Here is an 18302-nt window from a genome sequence, read left to right on the forward strand (position 1 = left end):
AGCTCGGCAGTAAAGGAAGATTGGGTGTATTATCTATGCATTAATACGCTGCAATTGAAATGAGGTCTCTGCCTGCTCCCCCTCCTCATACTGGTGGGAATCAATAAACACGAGATCAGCCCTATAAGCCAGTTACTTTAGGGAGGGGGGTGCCTCTCAACTTCCCCCATTAGAAGAACGGGACCCCAAAACAAGGAATTCAAGCAAACAGTAACGGATCCTGGAGTGGGGAGGGGGTGGAGGCATGTTTGCTACGTGGACATCTCAGGACAACAGCGGGAAGAGCCCAGGGCTGAGTAACCCCTCTTCCGGGCAAGCCCAAGACGTGAGTCACTGGTCAGCGCGACGGGAGGAAGGGGCGGCCTGAGTCATAGATCTGGGGGAGGTCGGAGGGTTTGACAGATGGAGGTTGGCGTAGAATACAAGTGGGATGTGGGTTTCAAAGGGGCTCCCTCTTTGGGGATGGGGGGGCTGGAGTCTTGGGGGTCGAGGGGGCTGGAAGTGAGAGCGCTCTTCGGGCCGTCCGGGGAGGGGCTGGCGGGGATGAGGCCAGCCAGCCCGCAGCACCGAAATCTCCCGCGCTCTGGGCTGGCCCCTCCTTCCCGGCCGAGCTTCAATCCACTCGCCACCTCCAGGCCCGCCAGCCAGCTCCTCCCGCCATCCCCACCACGCAGCTTTGGCCGCAGTTAGGCTTCGAAGTCCTGGACGCACACGGCCCACTCCAAGCCCGCGCCCCGACGCGCGCCGCCAGTGACGGCACCGCAGGGTGCGTGGCCAATCCGCGCGGCCCCAGAGGAGGAGGCCTCGGCCCCGCCCCGCGCGTACAGGGCCAATGAGGCGCTGACGCCGGCGGCCGCAGCGGGGTGAGGGGTCGCGAGGCCCCGCCCTGTCCTCCCCTTTCCCCTTTGCCCCGCCCTTTCCCGCCCGGCCCACCCCGTCCCGCGCCGCGGCTGGTGCCGGTCCCCGCGCTGGGCCCGCCCCCGCCCCTCCTGCCGGCCCGCCAGCGCGCCTCACGGCTCCTGTCTCGCCTCCTTCTCTCTCTCTCTCTCTCTCTCACGCCTAGCGCAATGGCGGCGGCCGCGGCGGAGCAGCAACAGTTCTACCTGCTCCTGGGAAACCTGCTCAGCCCCGACAATGTGGTCCGGAAACAGGCAGAGGTAACTGCGCTCGTCGCCCTGGTTGGCGCGCCGACTCTTTCCCCAACATCGCCCCGCCGGGCCTTGGCCGCTCAGCGGCGGCGTCGCAGGCCGGGCCGGGCGGGCGTCGGCCGCGCAGCCCACGTGTGAGGCGGCTCGCAGATCCCGGCCATGCCCTGGGGCCCTTCCGGTTCTTGCAGCCTCCGCGCCGGGCGCCAGTTACCTTCCAGCCGCTGCTCGCACACACGTGCGGCCGCTCCTGACACGCTGCCCTCGTTCAGATGGGGAAGCCAGGCATGGGGGAGGGATGTGGGATTTGGGGCGGGCCCCCGGGCTCCCTCGCCCCTTTCCCGCTTTCTCGCAGTGGGACCCTCCCCCGCGGCCTCCACCCAGACCAACCCTCTTATTCCCCCAAACCCTGGCTGCTACCTGCCCCATGACCCCTGCTTCTCTCCTGCCCCCTCTTCGCTACCATCTGTCTCTCCCTTCCTCATCTCCTCCTTTTGAAATGTGTCTTTCTCTGTCGCCTTCTTTCCCCTTATTTCCATTTAGTCCTCTTTCTCTTGTCTGGTTTCTAACAGAAGCTAGATTTCCCACCTCATCCACAGTCTTGTGAAGTTACCCTTAAGGTTTCTTTCTAAGCAGGTTCCACCTTACTTTGCTCTTAGAACAAATCTTACTGGTCTGTAGAGATTTGTGGTCTCATAACATAAATGGGATGTCCGAGGACTTTCGTTGTTTAACTGGGCCAATGCCATCTGTTTAATTCTTTAATTTCATTAAATCTGACCTGAATCTCTCCTTTTTTAAACTGACTCCTGGCTTCCAAAATGTGGAGCTCAGGATATAGTTTCAAAAGACAGTATTTCAAAAGTATTTGCACGTTCATTTACCAAGTGGCAGTAAGATACACTGGGTTCTATAGACTGATGTTTACTGTCAAGTGTTGAGACCAGGATTTGTGTGACACTTCATGGTACGGCAGAGAGTTTCCAGTTTCTTTTAAGTACAGTATCAGAACCTATCTTCAAACTTGATTATATATGGAGTTCTTTGCCACCCTGTGATTGAAGATTTTTATAAGATTCAGTGAAGGATGTTCAGCCAGATCTTCTTACAGTGCAAACATTTATTGTACATACAGCTAATGGAATTGGGGGACAAGGCTTCTTCTGGATTCACAAATTTTATAGTTGTAATTAAAATGAAAATGTTAATAGACTTCGAATAGATTTGGAATGCTGGTTACACTTAGTGGTTTTATAATAGGCAAAGTAAATACCTGAAAGTTCAGTTCTGTATGAAAAAGGACTTTAAACAACTATTAACTTTATCCTTATGACTTTTGATTTATTATACGTATAATACATGTTAGGGTAAAAATTCAAATGGTGCAAATAGTTCTGTATTTCATTCCCTAAAAGTAATCAATTTTAAGTTTCTTATGACTCTTACCTGAAAATCCCTTTACAAGCTTATATAAATGAATGTGCTTGTAATACACATACTATTGCGCAGCTTGGATTTTTCACTCAATATATTTCACATTGTCACATAAGAGAATTTGTTAAAGCTCCTATGTAGTATTCTGTCACGGATGTGTTATTTGTTCAACCAATCCTCTATGAGTGGACGTTGAGCTTTCCAGTGTCCTGCTCTTAAAAACAGTGCTACATATAAGCATACATGTATACCTGTTTTTTCAGACTTTGCAGGTTTATTCATAGAATACTTGAAAGTAGCATTTGTCCTTAGAAGTAATATGCATTTATTAGTTGATCAATTTGTATTCCTATTAGTGGGATGTGATGATGCCTATGAAAACATTTTAATGCTTTCTGCTAACTCTGAGGTAATTTTTCACCAAAATAAATTCTTAATCCCAACCCATAATAGAAATTTCCATGTGTTACAAAGCAGAACAGCATTGTAATTAGTAAGCTAGTTTAATTCTGCCTCTTCCCTCCAGTTGCTTAAGTCTCTATTGTCAAGCCTAGTGGGGAATCTCTCTTCTATTTAACTAAATACCAGTGTCTGGTTCAGCTAGAATTCCAATTGGAGCCTGTTGTAAATCTTATCACTTCCATCACTTTGGGGATAGTTAGCAGCATTCAGCACATTTTCTCATAAAGAATAATTGAAAGTAAGTACTGTTATTCTCTTAATCTCTATTCCCAGTGAAAACATTCAGATATTTTATTTTTACTTTATATATACTTGGAATACATTAATATGTAAAGAATTTTCTTAATTTGACCCCCCAAAAAAGGTAACTTAGAGGGGAAGCTCCCTTACCCCATACAATAATAGCACTAAGCTGGGTCTGTAAAGAAAGTAGAATATTATTTGAAAAAAGAAATGGCTTTTATAAGTAATCGAACTAAGTAAAATTGAATATTACAGTTTGGTAGTAAATAGAGAAAGTTTTTTGAACTAAAGACTTGACAGAGGCTCAGTAAATATCTTTGTAATTTACTCAAGTCAAAATAAAAATACTTAGTTGACACATAAATGCCAAACTGTTGACTAAGGTGACTTGTTTTACATTCACATATGAAATCAAGTACAGTAAAAATTGCATTTATTGTACTATATTATTAAAATCATTGAAGGGCTTCCAAAAGTTTTGAAACTTTTTCCATTGTATAAACCGTTTGGTAGGTTTTATCTTATTTCTATTTTAAACATTTTGAAGAATTTTTCTCTCTAACTTTACAAAAATTGTTTCTGATATTTGAAAAAATTAAATGCCCTTGTCCAAATACAATAGTTTACATGAATAAACAATTGAAGAACTAATTGACAAATAATCCAGAGTTAAATGTCCGTAGCATTCGTGACATTTTTTCATACGAAATAAGTATTTAATCAAGCATATACATGGATTTTTATATTCTTACTAATTTTTTCCTTTGACTTTGTTCCTCATTGATCCTAATATAAAACTTCATTAATGAGATTTGAATTGATGGAGGGTAACATTTAAAACTACCTGATTTTTGAGGAACCAGGGTGTTTACTAGATGATGTTCTTTGTCTCCTCTTTTACATTTTTGTATGTAAGGTAGGCGCTCCATAAATACTTAAGGAATGCCTGAGATGAGTACATGTTAGTGTTTCTCCTGGGCTGGAAAGGCGGGGTGGGAGGTGAAATTTGCTTTACATTGTGTGATTTTATATGATGGAATCAGATGGAATTCAAATTTTATTTTCCACAACACTGGGTAACATTCATTGAACCTGCCTGGGCTAGTGCTAGGAATATTATTAGAAATATTTATATTCACTATACTCTAATGTGCTAAGTGCTGGGAATGCAAAGGAGAAAAGATAACATACCTGTCTTTGTGGAACTCAGTCTGTTTAGGTTAAGAAAAAGTTACACTTTTGATCTTAAGGCTGTGTTCTTTTTGTCAAAATATTATCCTGACCCATGTTTTGGTATATATATAATACTGTGTCTGGATTTCCACAGTGGAACATATCAAATAGGGAATACCGTCTCTTAGGAGTCAGACGTCACTCATAGTAAACTCTTCCTCCATTGACTTCAAATTCATTATGGAATAGAATTTAATAATTGACTTAATGTTTATAAGTCTTTTAGAATTAGCATAGTATAACTGTCACTAATAGTCTAGCGAGAGCCAAGGGTAGAGATCTTCGAAATTTATTACAGATTTTCTGAGAGTGATATCCTAGTAAAGGATTTTTTTTTTTTTAATTCAAAATTTGATTTAGCTCCTGGAAATTTAAGTGTTAAATATTTATAGCATCTACAGTATAGGGCTAAGCTAGGTATGAGGAATACTGTGAGAGACTATGTTTAAGTGGAAAAGCTATATCAGGTATTGAGTTGTTTGGATAAAGATTAAGTGAAAAAGCTCAAGGTACATAACCATTTTTGCAATCATCTTGTGAATATATTTACATAAATTATTTCTGGATAAATTCAAACCATTTTCTCTCCTCATCTGTGAATACATTTTGTCACAGTTTTGAGCATTATGTTCCTATGTGCTTATGTACTTGAAGAACTTTAGTTTATCAGAATATTTTGAATTCTCCTTTCCCTCAGATTTGTTCTTCCCCAGATTGAGATATGTTTGAGAAGTTTGAAAACTGTAATACTGCATAAATGGAACTGGGTGTTTGGCGGAGTCAGCCCCCAGGGGTGAAACCCAGAAAGCATTAAGTGCCAGGGAGATTATGAGTACAGTTGGCCTCAGCAGACCAGCATTTTTTCTTCTAGTTATTGTCTGTGACCTTGGGCAAGTCATTTAACTTCTGAGCCTTTATTTCCTTATCTGTCAATACCTCAAGGATGCTGTGGAGCAAGCATTTAATAAAAGGTGTAAGTTAGATGTGGATTCAGAGAAGCCCTATTTCCCTCTCTCCTTGTCACCATTGTCCAGAGAAACCAGGTAAATTATACAAGTGGTGGTAGCTGTTAGAGAGCAGTCTCTTTGAACTCAGACTGCTAAGAAATTAACATGTTATCTACATTATACCCTTAGAAGTAGATAGATGAGAGTGGACTATCTTTACTTATTTATCGCTGATTCTAGTCAATCAGTTTAAAGAGGCCTCTTAGAGAAAAACGGTTCCAAGCGTACTTAAAATAATGATTTCTTTTCCACTGTAAAAGACTGCTATTATTAGAATTTTTATACATGCACATGAAAGTAAACTTCGACTTGATTTTGTAGACATCATATACTTAGGCCTTGTCTGTTGATCTACTCTGACAATCTGTTTTTAATTGGTGTCAACTTAGTTTTATTGTTAACCAACTTCCTCTCATTTTATGTTATTAATTAGAGAAAAGTGTCTTGAGTCACAAAATCTAGATTTCTGGATTCTTTAAAATAATACTAAAGTCTCCTAGCCAAATTTCTTTTTGACTATACTCATTTATTTTGTATATATAACATGGTTTTAGTATGATCCTTGCTTGAAAAAAGGATAGCATTAAAAAATTGAATACTTTCCTTTTCTGACTTGTTTCATCTGCGATATGCCTCTGGTGGTTATAAGTAGTGCTAATTTGAACCAGTTCTATGTCATATGGTCCAAAAAATGTGGACAAGATAAGCCAGTTTTCCATGTATAAGGGGATAGTGAGTGAGTACTTTACAGTATGGTAGCTCAAGTCACACTTAGCACCCTCTTAGGCCTTGAGTTTTGTTCAGGGAGTAGAAGTTTGGGGAAATGTTGTACATACATCAAAAAAAATCTATTTAAGAGAGAAAGGTAGAAAGGAACTTGATAAGTAACTCCTTGGACATCCTCATTTTCCTAACCTATCCAAAGTATATTTTACGTTACAGAAGGAAATTTTAACAGCAGACGTAGAATTTGTGACTTCTCATGAATGCATGGACCTTTCCCAGTCTTCATTTGTTTCTTTTCACTGATGTACTCATAAAGTTTTCCAACATTTTAACCTTTAATGTTTTTCTTTTTCGTATAGGAAACCTATGAGAATATCCCAGGCCAGTCAAAGATCACATTCCTCTTACAAGCCATCAGAAATACAACAGCTGCTGAGGAGGTACTACTTTAATACTTGAGAGTATATTCTTACAAAACAAGTTGGATATTAGATGGTGGACAGAGTGGGTAGTGAGAATTGTTGTTTACTGAATTGTTGTTTACCAGAACTTTGAACTTATTTGCTGAAAGCTACTTTGGAGTTAGAATTTTTAAAATACTCGTATTAAGAATGAGAATTACTTTTTCCCTCCCATATAAGATGATGTGTCCAAGATACTTAAAAGTTAATAGTTTTTAAATAATTATTAAATTTAAAAGATTTCTGTAGCTATAAAAAATTTTCATTCTTGAAACAATTTTTTCTAAAGTAGGAAATTTAATTCATTCAGTATTTCAATGTGTTGCCAAATGTTTCTGAAAAAATACTTTTTATTTATAAAAAGTTTATGCTTAAAGCTCTCTCTAGGTGGTGAAGGATATGTACTATAAAGATGTTTAGAAACAAACTGTGTAGAGGCCTTTAAAAGTCATGGCTTTTAGCAAATTACCAAGTGACTGTATCAGTTTCAAATTTATAGTTTCTTACTACTTTACTGTGCATTTAGCAGCTAATTTTTTTCTTCTCAAAAGTAATATCCTTATATATATTGAATGTTAATTGAATATCCTGTTTATTTTGAGAAGGGCATCAAAATACCCAAGTCTAGAAAACTTAACCCACCTACAAAACATTGCCCTTAGAATTTGTAAAGTGAGACTCTGCTAACAGACACACTATATGCAAAATGCTTATATTAACACATAGTGGAACTGAAGTCATACTTACTTCTACATAGTAATACACCTGACTTTAATACACTTGACTTTAAATTTAATGTTCTCTGATAACACTTAAACGGTATAACTCTGCCCTTTTTAAAAAAAAAAACAAAAAAAAACAAAAAACCATTACCAAAGATGCTTCTTCACCTTTGTAATGTATTCTTTTTCTTTAATTCAAAATTGATTGCAAATATGAAGAACGAACATACAAGGTAACCTAAATCTCTAAAAGGTTGGCTACTTTATCTTGAAGATTGATGACCCATATAGCAAACTTTAAAGCTGGGAATAATATGAAAATTACTGGATTTTATTTTTAAAAACCTATATTGAATCCAATTGATTTAAGAATTAGATGGTGATTGTGAACTAGACTTAGCATCTTGATTGTGGCTTCATAGTTTTCAGTGTATGTGTGAGAAGAATTATACAAATTTCAACCACTTTTGTGGGGATTTTTAACCACTTTGAATCTTTCTTAGGGCATACATTTTTTTTTTTAGAGCATAAATTTTTAAATAAGTTTGCTATCTGCCCAAAGTAGTTAAGATAAAAAAGGTTTCTCAGTGAAAAGTAAATGGAGAAAAAAATTGGCAAATTTTATTAGTATAGCTTAATTCTTATTTTTGTTGGTCACAGTCTCAAAGTAATTATAGAGATAATGAATAGCTGCAGCCCAGAAAAGGAAAATAACATGAATAATTGGGTTTAATGTTTTCAGTGCCTTATTGATTTAATATGATAAATTTTAGAAAGGCCTTTATTTCAACTGTTCGTTGATAATCTTAAGGAATATTATATAGAAACAGCCAAACTTGAATATATTCTACAGATTTTAAAATGGCATAAGAATATACACATTGAAATTGATTAGCTCTTTTTAAGTGTTGGGAATTTGTAATGTTTTTGCATGAATGAAGCATAAAGTAAATGGATTTGATATCATTTTATCTAAGAGGTTAATGAAAGGGCAGTAAAATAGCAGGGTAGGCCAGGTTGGGAGTATAGTAAGGGAGGGCACTTCATATACTTGAATGAGAGCCAAATGGAAGAGTAGGAAAAGAGCATTATAGGATTTGCAATTTATATTAAGATTTGTTTTTTTTCCAAAGACTATATTAAGAATAGGAATTAAAGACAGGTTTATCGTTGCTATGATATGTGTTCCTATTTGAGATCTGCTATGTTTAGGGCTTTTCCTCAGCTATAAACAAAACTAGTTTTTGGATAGCATTTTCTGCACAGTAGATTAATGTGATTAGAAATAGTTTTATGTATTTTACCTACTTTTTGAAAAGTTTAACAAAATGCTTTTGTAATGAATTGCAAAAATGTAATAGTAAAATACATCAATGACAGTGAACCTAGTTTGTTGGAAATTTTTTTCTCAAGTTATTAACCGAGTTAACTATTTATAGGCTAGACAAATGGCTGCCGTTCTCCTAAGGCGTCTTTTGTCCTCTGCATTTGATGAAGTCTACCCAACTCTTCCTTCTGATGTCCAGACTGCCATCAAGAGTGAACTACTCATGATTATTCAAATGGAAACACAGTCTAGCATGAGGAAAAAAATTTGTGATATTGCTGCAGAGCTGGCCAGGAATTTAATAGGTAAATAGGCAAATGCATTTATTATTATGCTATAGAAGAAAATACAGTTAACCTTTGAACAATACAAGTTTGAACTGGGCGGGCCTACTTACATATGGATTTTTTCAATAAATACCCATACTTTTTGACCTGCCGTTGGGAGTCTGCAAATACAGAGAGTTGACTATACATTGTGCTGCACCGTTTTATATATGGGACTTGAGCATCTGTGGATTTTGGTATCCATAGCGGGTCCTGGAATCAATATCCCTGAGGATACCAAAGGACAGATTAAGTATTTGGGGAGTCAGAAGTTCTATGCGGGTTTTCGATTGTTTTGGGATCAGCACCCCTAACCCCTATGTTGTTCAAGGATCAAGTGTATATCCTTTTTTAAAGTGGACTCTTTAGAGGAAGACTTGACTACCATTATACTTGACTACCCTATACTTGACTACCATTCTGTTTGAAATGAGAATGCTTATGGATTCTATATTTAGAACCAAAATTACAGAAGTTTGTGACATGCAGTCATAATAGTTACCAATCTAAAGTTTTGAAAGTACAGTCTAACTTATAACCTACTTGCCAATAGAAGTAGAAATCAGTAGATGCTTTCACTGTTATATTTGTGTGTTTATAAATTACATGCATATGCTATTATACTACTATGCTGTGTACATTATAAAACATCCCAAAATATTTTTTATTTAGGTAATTTATTTTTTTAATTTACAGTTGATAGTCAATATTATTTTATATTAGTTTCAGGTGTATCGCATAGTGGTTAGATATTTATATAATTTACGAAGCGATCCGCTCATTAGTCTAGTACCCTCTTGGCACCATATACGGTTATCACAATATTATTTACTGTATTCCCTATGCTATACCTTACATCCCATAACTATTTTATAACTACCAATTTGTACTTAATCTCGTCACCTTTTTCACCCAGCCCCACAACCCTTCTCTCAACAGGCAATCATCATTTTGTTCTCTGAGTCTGTTTCTGTTTTGTTTATTTGTTCTCTAAATTCCATGTATAAGTGAGATCATACGGTATTTGTCTTTCTCTGTCTGACTTACTATTAGCATAATACCCTCTAGGTCCATCTATGTTATTCAAATGATTTCATTTTTTTTTACGGCAAATAATATTCCATAGTACATATGTACCACATCTCCTTTATCCATTTATCTGTTGATGGGCACTTAGGTTGCTTCCCTATCTTGGCTGTTGTAAATAATGTTGCAGTGAACATAGGGGTACATATATCTTTTCCAATTAGTGATTTGGATTTCCTTCAGATAGATACCCAGAAATGCAATTACTGAGTCATAAGGTAGTTCTGTTCTTAATTTTTTGAGGAACCTCCATAGTGTTTTCCATAGTGGCTGCACCAATTTGCAGTCCCACCAACAGTGCACAAAGGTTCCCTTTTCTCCACATCCTCGCCAGCATCTGTTGATTTATTGATGATAGCTGTTCAGACAGGTATGAGGTGATACCTCACTGTGGTTTCGATTTGTATTTCCTTGATAATTAGTGACAGTAAGCATCTTTTTATGTATCTCTTGGCCATCTGTATTTCCTCTTTGGAGAAATGCCTGTTAAGGTCCTCTCCATTTGTTAATTGGATTGTTTTTTTGGTGTTAAGGTGTAGTTCTTTATAAATTTTCGATATTAACCTTTTATCAGATGTATCATTGGCAAATACCTTCTCCCATTCAATAGGTTGTCTTTGTTTTTTTGGTGATTTCCTTTACTGTTCAAAAACTTTTTAGTTTGACGCAGTTCCATTTGTTTATTTTTTCTTTTGTTTCCTTTGCCAGAGGAGATACATCATTTTTAAAAAAATTGCTAAGAGTAATGTCAGAGAATTTGCTGCCTATGTTTTTTTCTAGGAGTTTTATGGTTTGGGGTTTTTATTTAAGGCTTTACTCCATTTTGAGTTTATTCTTGTTTGTGGTATAAGAAGATGGTCTGTTTTAATTCTTTTCATGTACCCAGTTTTCTTAGCAGCATTTATTAGACTATCTTTACCCCATTGTATATTCTTGCCTCCTTTGTCATAGATTAATTGACCATATAGGCATGGATTTACTCTTGGATACTTTATTCTGTTCCATTGATTTATGTGTCTTTTTTTATGCCAGTTCTATGCTGCTTTGACTACTCTAGTCTTGTACTATATAGTTTGATATTTGTAGCATGATACCTCCAACCTTGTTCTTTCTCAACATTGCTTTGGCTCTTCGGAGTTTTTTGTGGTTCAACATAGATTTTAGAATGATTTGTTCTTGTCCTTTCAAAAATGCCGTTGGTATTTTGATAGAGATTGCATTAAATCTATAGATTGCTTTGAGTAGTACAGCCATTTTAGCGATTTTAATTCTTCCAATCTACTAGCATGGTATATGCTTTCATTTATTTGTATCTTCAGTTTATTTCTTGAATGACTTATAATTTTCTGAGTACAGGTCTTTTATTTCCTTGGTTAAATTTATTTCCAGGGTTTGTTTTGTTTTGTTTTTGATGCAGTTGTAAATGGGATTGTTTTCTTAATTTATCTGGTAGTTTGTTATTTGTATATAAAAATGCAATAGATTACAGAATATTAATTTTGTATTCTGCTACTTTACTGAATTTGTTTATCGGATCTAGTAGGTTTTTGGTGGAATCTTTATGGTTCTCTTTATATAGTACCATGTCGTCTGCAAATAATGACAGTTTTACTTCCTTTCCAATTCAGATGCCTTTTGTTAATTTTTTTGTCTGATTGCTGTGACTAGCACTGCCCCCCAAAAATATTTTAAAGATGAGATAGAAAAACATTTAAAAATGCATTTTCTCAACTGTCAGAACTTTTTGGTCAGATTCATAAATATATTTTAAACTTAGTTCATTTTGGTGGCATTTGTAAAGGTTGAAAAGGCTACATCATTAAGATAAGGACTAAATGGGAGAATATTGTTGGTTGTGCTTAGTAAATCAGGACACTAATGTTTTAATCTCAGCTACCAGCAAAGTTCAAAACCCACTAAAACTTTATTTCGAGTTGTTTAAAGAGCTTAGAAAGTTCTATTTTCAAATTTTATAAGTGTGTAGATATGAATTTTTATAGGTGACACCATCATTTTTAACTCAAAATCACATAATGTTTCTAAGTGCTCTCTCCATAGATTTTTTTTTTTTTAAACAGCTGTTTTACTTCACCTCAAAGCATCTTTATGTTGAAGAGACAGATTAAGGTATTTTTAATTTCAGCTAAGTGGCACACTTGTCATTTCAGAAAAATTTAGCATATATGAGGGAAATTTTTTTAAAAGAAGAGCATAACTCATCTGTAATTTCTACAACTCTTAAGTTCTTTGTGACAATCTAACCAGTGAATTTCTTAACTGGTACTGTAGACTTTTGTAGTTGCTTGTTTTTATTACAAAGTATCACCAAAATTATGTATTTTAAAATCTCGTTTATAAGTAAACATGACAACATCTGATAGTAAAGCTGCAAAGAATGAGCACTGCTCTGGGTCCTGAGATTCTTACTCCCATATCTTCTCCAGTTTGAAAGTAATAATTATTTTGGTTTTAAGATAAACCAAAATCTTGTTAACAAAAATTATCTTTGCCTAGTTTTTGAACTCTTTAATAACAATAGTGTATATAAAAGATTCTGCCAATCAAGATGTCAAAAGTGCTGCCATGTCTCCAAATCTCACTTTTTTAGAAATGACCACTGCTAATATCTGTGCTTATGTAACCCAAATATACACAGTTGCTTTTTATAGGATTATAATGTTTTTATGGTTAAAGAACCTAATCAAAAATATAGAGCAAGTGACATTTTCTACTACATATTTTGAATGAGGCTTATGAAATGAAAGCATTCACCCTTAACGTTTTAAAGTTTTGTCTTACACACTTTTTATGCCTGGATTTCTTTACTTTTTAGATGAGGATGGCAACAACCAGTGGCCTGAAGGTTTGAAGTTCCTTTTTGATTCGGTCAGCTCTCAAAATATGGGACTGCGGGAAGCTGCCCTTCACATTTTCTGGTATATATACATTGATCTAATTTTTTTGAACAATTTAATATCATGAATGCGCAAGCACATTTTGATTTTTTTAGTCTAACACTTTAGACTTATAATAATGCCTTTAGACAAGCTTTGTGTTTGCGTTAGAAGTAAAATGGAAAAAAATTAAGCTTTTTATTTCATATTATGGTCCTTTTTTGTATACAAGTGTTCTCTGGAACTTTATTTCTTTCCTTTGTTTTTTTATGATTCTGAAAAAATTTCTAGAATGGTTGGTTTCTTTAGTTGGAGATTGGCGCAGTAAAAAATGTAGCTTTTAGAAGGTCGCTTTAATACTGGCATCTTAAAGAAGAGAAAGAAAATGCTGGTGAATCCCCTTTGTTTTCCTGATCTTTTGTAACCAAACTTTTTAAAAATAAATAATTTTAATAAGCTCCTGTGTATTTATAAGCAAAGCGGTTGAAGTTTAGAATTAAATCATTATTGGTGTTAATAAAATTTTCACACTACTGTGTTGTTATACAGTTCTACTGCATTAAAATATATTTGGATTTATAATTTTTCAGTATCATATACTTTTTTTTCAATAAACTATACCTTGAGCATCAGAAGAGGATTAACACCATTTGCTGCTCCTATTGTCAACTGTATCTTACTTATATAAATAATCCAGAGGATAGAATTAAATAAAAGCATTCAGTTTGTTTACTAGTTTTAAAGTAGAGCAGAATTTAAACTACTTGGATTACAAGGTTAGGAACAGATTTTCGGAAAGCATGGTTACTGCAGCTACCATCTGAAATGCTGTGGTTCCTCTTGTTCCTCTTGCACTCTAGGTCAGCTTCCCACTGAGACAGAATGATAAGGATAAAACGTAGGGCTGGGATGGGTCAGCTCTACACCCAGGCTAATCATCTCCACTATGTTTGTTTCCATTCACCCACCCCCAAAAGAGGATTTGCTTGGAGAATGGGTAGATGATGTTCAACAATAAGGATTAGTGCACACTTTGGAGTCAGACAGACATTTAATTAGAAATTCTAGCTGACACTTTACTAAGATATACTATAGTTTTTAAAAACTGCCTTGGATCATTTTTTAGGAACTTTCCTGGAATTTTTGGGAACCAACAGCAGCACTATTTAGACGTCATCAAACGGATGTTAGTTCAGTGTATGCAAGATCAGGAACATCCATCGGTAAATCATTTCGATTTCATTAATATTAACACTTAATATAACATTTAAATTGTGAAAGAAATTTATATATTTGGCGATTGTCTTTACAGTAATGCTATAAAATATAAATATTGGTCTTACTGATGAAGAAAATTTCATCTCAAATAAGAAAACTTGAACTTGCATCCATCAAAAACTTCTCGTTTGACATTTTTTGCTTTCTTTATTTTAGATTAGGACGTTATCTGCTAGAGCTACAGCAGCATTTATACTTGCAAATGAGCATAATGTTGCTCTGTTCAAACATTTTGCAGACTTGTTACCTGGATTCTTACAGGTAAGAAAACAGTATAAAATTGGTGATAATTATATCTTTGTTGGTTTTCTGTAGTCTGAATTCATGTCAGAGTTCTCTAGTGCATTCATTTATTCAATAAATATTTATCGCTTACCATGTGCTGCAACTAGGCTATGGGGATACAGCAGTGAACAAAACATGCAGATCTCTGTCCCCATTGAACTTATATCTGTTACCTTGGATAGATCCTTAGCCTTTTAAAATATTTAGGTTAGAGTCTCAAAATTTTTCTGTAATGCAGTTGATATAAGCAATTTATATTTGACTAATCACATAAATTATTTCTATTGAATCAACTAAATAATCTATGAAATTTAATACCCATATTACATAAGGAGAAACTAAGGAGAGGATAAGAAACTTGCCTAAGGTCACAGTGTTGATAAGTGGTTAAACTGTACATGATTCAAACCCAAATAGGACTGACTGCAGTTCTTACTTTTAACTATAGGACTTAAAATAGTTTGTATTATAAGGTAAATAGTTTTTGGTTAATTCACATTATTGGATCGCAAGGATAGGTTGTTTTAAGGACACCTTCTGACTCAATTAGAAGGTAAAAATAAGTTTGGGCAAATTAGAGCAGTTATTCTCACCTTATCAGACCTCAGACCCCTTTTTATAAAAACAAATATTTTGTAATTTACCATATACTGTTCTAAAATTTAATGCATAGGTAACATCTCACATGTACAAGTTTTTAAAATATCAATATGTGTCCTAAATGAATACAAAGAAGTAATAGAAAGTAACACATGGTAAAATGGCTTGCTTTTTTATATTTAAATTCTAGAGCATGGCTGCAACAAAAGACATAATAAACTAGGTGATTTTTAAGTGATCTGTACAAATGCAGTAACTAAAAATGTGGGCTGATAACAGAGGTATCAGTGGCAAGTCTAACACCATGATTACTATTGATGATTTGATTTCTAGAAATGATAAAAGTTCTGGATGAGACAAAGTATCGATTCTTGATTTATACAGTATTTACATTGTGGGCATCACGGTACATTAAAACAGATCCTTATAAACCGTTTTTTTCATTTTTGTAAGTGTCTGACATTTATGATCATGTGAGATGCATAATAAGTTCTTGTGAGTTTCTCGGAAGCATTTGTGTCAGGATGCAGGATATCTAGTACCCCTGGCCTTTGCCCATCTTCGGTCTTCACAATCAAGAACACACCTCCTAGGAGAAAATAGCACCCCTATTTAAAACCCACTGGGGTCTACGGCCATGCTACCCTGAACATGCCTGATCTCGTCTGATCTCGGAAGCTAAGTAGGGTCAGGCCTGGTTAGTACTTGGATGGGAGGCCACCTAGGAAGACTGAGTGCTGTAGACATAACAAAAAATAAAAATTAAATAAATAAAATCCACTGGTTTTGTTTGTTTGTTTGTTTGTTTGTTTGTTTGTTTTAAATAGCTTTAATTCTCGTTTTAAGTATTCGGTAGAGAAGACTTAGAGGAAATAAAACTGAAATATCCTATGTGATTAAGAGTTGTTAGAAGGATTTAGTAGAAACTTTTCTCCCTCTACATTCAAACTAAAAAGATAGTTTAAGTCAATGACAAAACATTAACTGTGTCATTCTGTTTTAGTAGTTTATTACCTAAAAATCTTAAGTTACTAAGTATAATCTCAGGTTTTTCTTCCTCTGAGTTTGGAGAAAGTTAAAATGTTAGCAGAACATCTAGGAGTTGTCATTCTGAAATAGACAGTGATAGATATGAAATGCACACTTAAGTAACACAGTGACCAAACTTGACATCAAAAAAAATTAATTGGGTAATATTGGACACTTTAAATGTATCAGAGGATCTAGTATTTACTGTGTATATGAAAAAAACTAGGACACGGATATAGGAAGGACAGAGAAAAGGATTCCTTCTGGTTACGAAAAGAATTCCTTGATAGCCATAAGTTTTGTGGTTATTACAGTTTCACTGATTTTAATTTTGACTTAGAAGTAAATCCTTATTTTGAATGTTTCTTGTTAACAATAAAAAGGAAAAGTATACATGTGGCTGTAGATAGAATGAACATTTGCATAATATAGATTGCTAAATTATTTGATGAAAAATACTCTCATAATTCTCTGTTGTTTGCCTCTTAATGTTTTGGCTAACGAGGCATAAAGTGGTTGTTGAGCACAGACTTTTTTCTTGTTTCATCTTTTCTAGGCTGTAAATGACTCGTGCTACCAGAATGATGATTCAGTCCTAAAATCCCTCGTTGAGATTGCAGATACTGTTCCAAAGTATTTGCGCCCTCACTTGGAAGCTACTTTACAACTAAGTCTAAAGGTAAATTGAATACTTCAGAAAATGTTCTGTATTATTTTCAGTGAGTAAACTACTTAAATATATGCAAATATGTTTTCTTTGTAGTTGTGTGGAGACACTAGCCTCAATAATATGCAACGCCAGCTTGCCCTTGAAGTAATTGTGACCCTCTCTGAGACTGCAGCCGCTATGTTAAGAAAACATACCAATATCATTGCACAGACTAGTAAGTCAAAGGTCTTTAAATAGTTTATGTTAATGTGGGAGAATTATTGGATAAATTTGCTAAGAGTTGCGTAAGTTCACATTTTTGTTGATATAATCAATGTCCTTTCAAAATCAGATGAATCTGGAAAATGCATCTGTATACATAGGTACATGGGCTAAAAGAATTAAACATATCGAAAGAACTAAATATCAATTTTCAAATTAATCTATAAATTCAGTATAATTTCAGTCAAAATCTCAATAGAGTTGATTAGAAGATTGATCCCAAAATTCATGTCAAAGAACGTAGGGCCTGAAGTAGCCAAGAGAATTGTGATGACCAATTAATTGACTGTGAAGATTTAGAATTTGTTGATGGTACAGGTACAGACAAATGGAGTGGATGGAACAAAAAGGTCTGGGAGCAGATCCATTCATGTGGAAAAAAAGCTGACTTAAAAAGATAATTCATCAAGAGTCTTTAGTTACTTCTATGGAAAAAATATCACAACCTCAAATATTCTATAAAAACCAATTTGGGGTTAATTAAAAACTAAATAATATAGATACATTTTGTAAGTAAAGCTCGATAGTAGAAAAGGATTTTTTTTTAAGACTGAATCGCAAACCATTGATCATTGCTAAATCTGCAAATACTAAAACAGTTTTTTGTCCAACTAAATACACCGTAAGTAAAATTAAAAGATAAGCTGCACATTGAGAGGAAGTAGTTGCAGTGCACGGTATCTAGAAATTACACAAAGGCTAGGAATAGGAAATTTGCAAAAGAGGAATCTGAAATAGCTAAGGAACACTGCCTCTTTAAAAACAAGTGTAATTGTGGAATACAAGTTGTCAAAAACCGATAGTGTTGAGTGTTGATGATGTCAAATGTTGAGTGTAGTAAAGGGTTTGCCTAGGAGAGGACTCATTTTCACAGCTCTAGTGCACTTCACACATTTTAGTGAAATAATACAGGTCTCCTTTAAAACTTCCCTTAGAAATGCAAGCTTATGCAACCACTGAGAGGAGTTTACTAATTTTTAGTACTATTGAGGACACTTGTAGCAATTTTATGCCCTGAGCGCACACTTGTCAAAGAGATATGTAAGAATTTCATCAAGGCAAATTTTGTAATGAAAAAATTTGGAAACAACCAACATGTCTATCAGCAGGATA

The 18302-nt window shown here is 35.6% G+C and overlaps 1 protein-coding gene and 1 pseudogene across 1 annotated transcript in view; both read left to right on the top strand.

The window, feature by feature from the left end:
• The first annotated feature begins 981 nt into the window (after positions 1-981).
• IPO5 (importin 5) overlaps positions 982-18302 on the top strand; it is a 38775-nt gene continuing 21454 nt past the window's right edge. The window contains exons 1-8 of the mRNA XM_039849168.1: positions 982-1157; positions 6610-6690; positions 8873-9065; positions 13006-13108; positions 14193-14289; positions 14501-14605; positions 16815-16937; positions 17022-17142. Of these exons, the coding sequence (XP_039705102.1) occupies positions 1068-1157; positions 6610-6690; positions 8873-9065; positions 13006-13108; positions 14193-14289; positions 14501-14605; positions 16815-16937; positions 17022-17142 (913 nt within the window). The 5' untranslated portion in view covers positions 982-1067. The remainder of the gene's footprint in view (positions 1158-6609; positions 6691-8872; positions 9066-13005; positions 13109-14192; positions 14290-14500; positions 14606-16814; positions 16938-17021; positions 17143-18302) is intronic.
• On the top strand, positions 15857-15975 carry LOC120591843 (uncharacterized; annotated as a pseudogene).

The sequence above is a fragment of the Pteropus medius genome, unplaced genomic scaffold, assembly GCF_902729225.1.
Source record: "Pteropus medius unplaced genomic scaffold, Ma_sr-lr_union100, whole genome shotgun sequence".
Lineage (NCBI taxonomy): Eukaryota > Metazoa > Chordata > Mammalia > Chiroptera > Pteropodidae > Pteropus > Pteropus medius.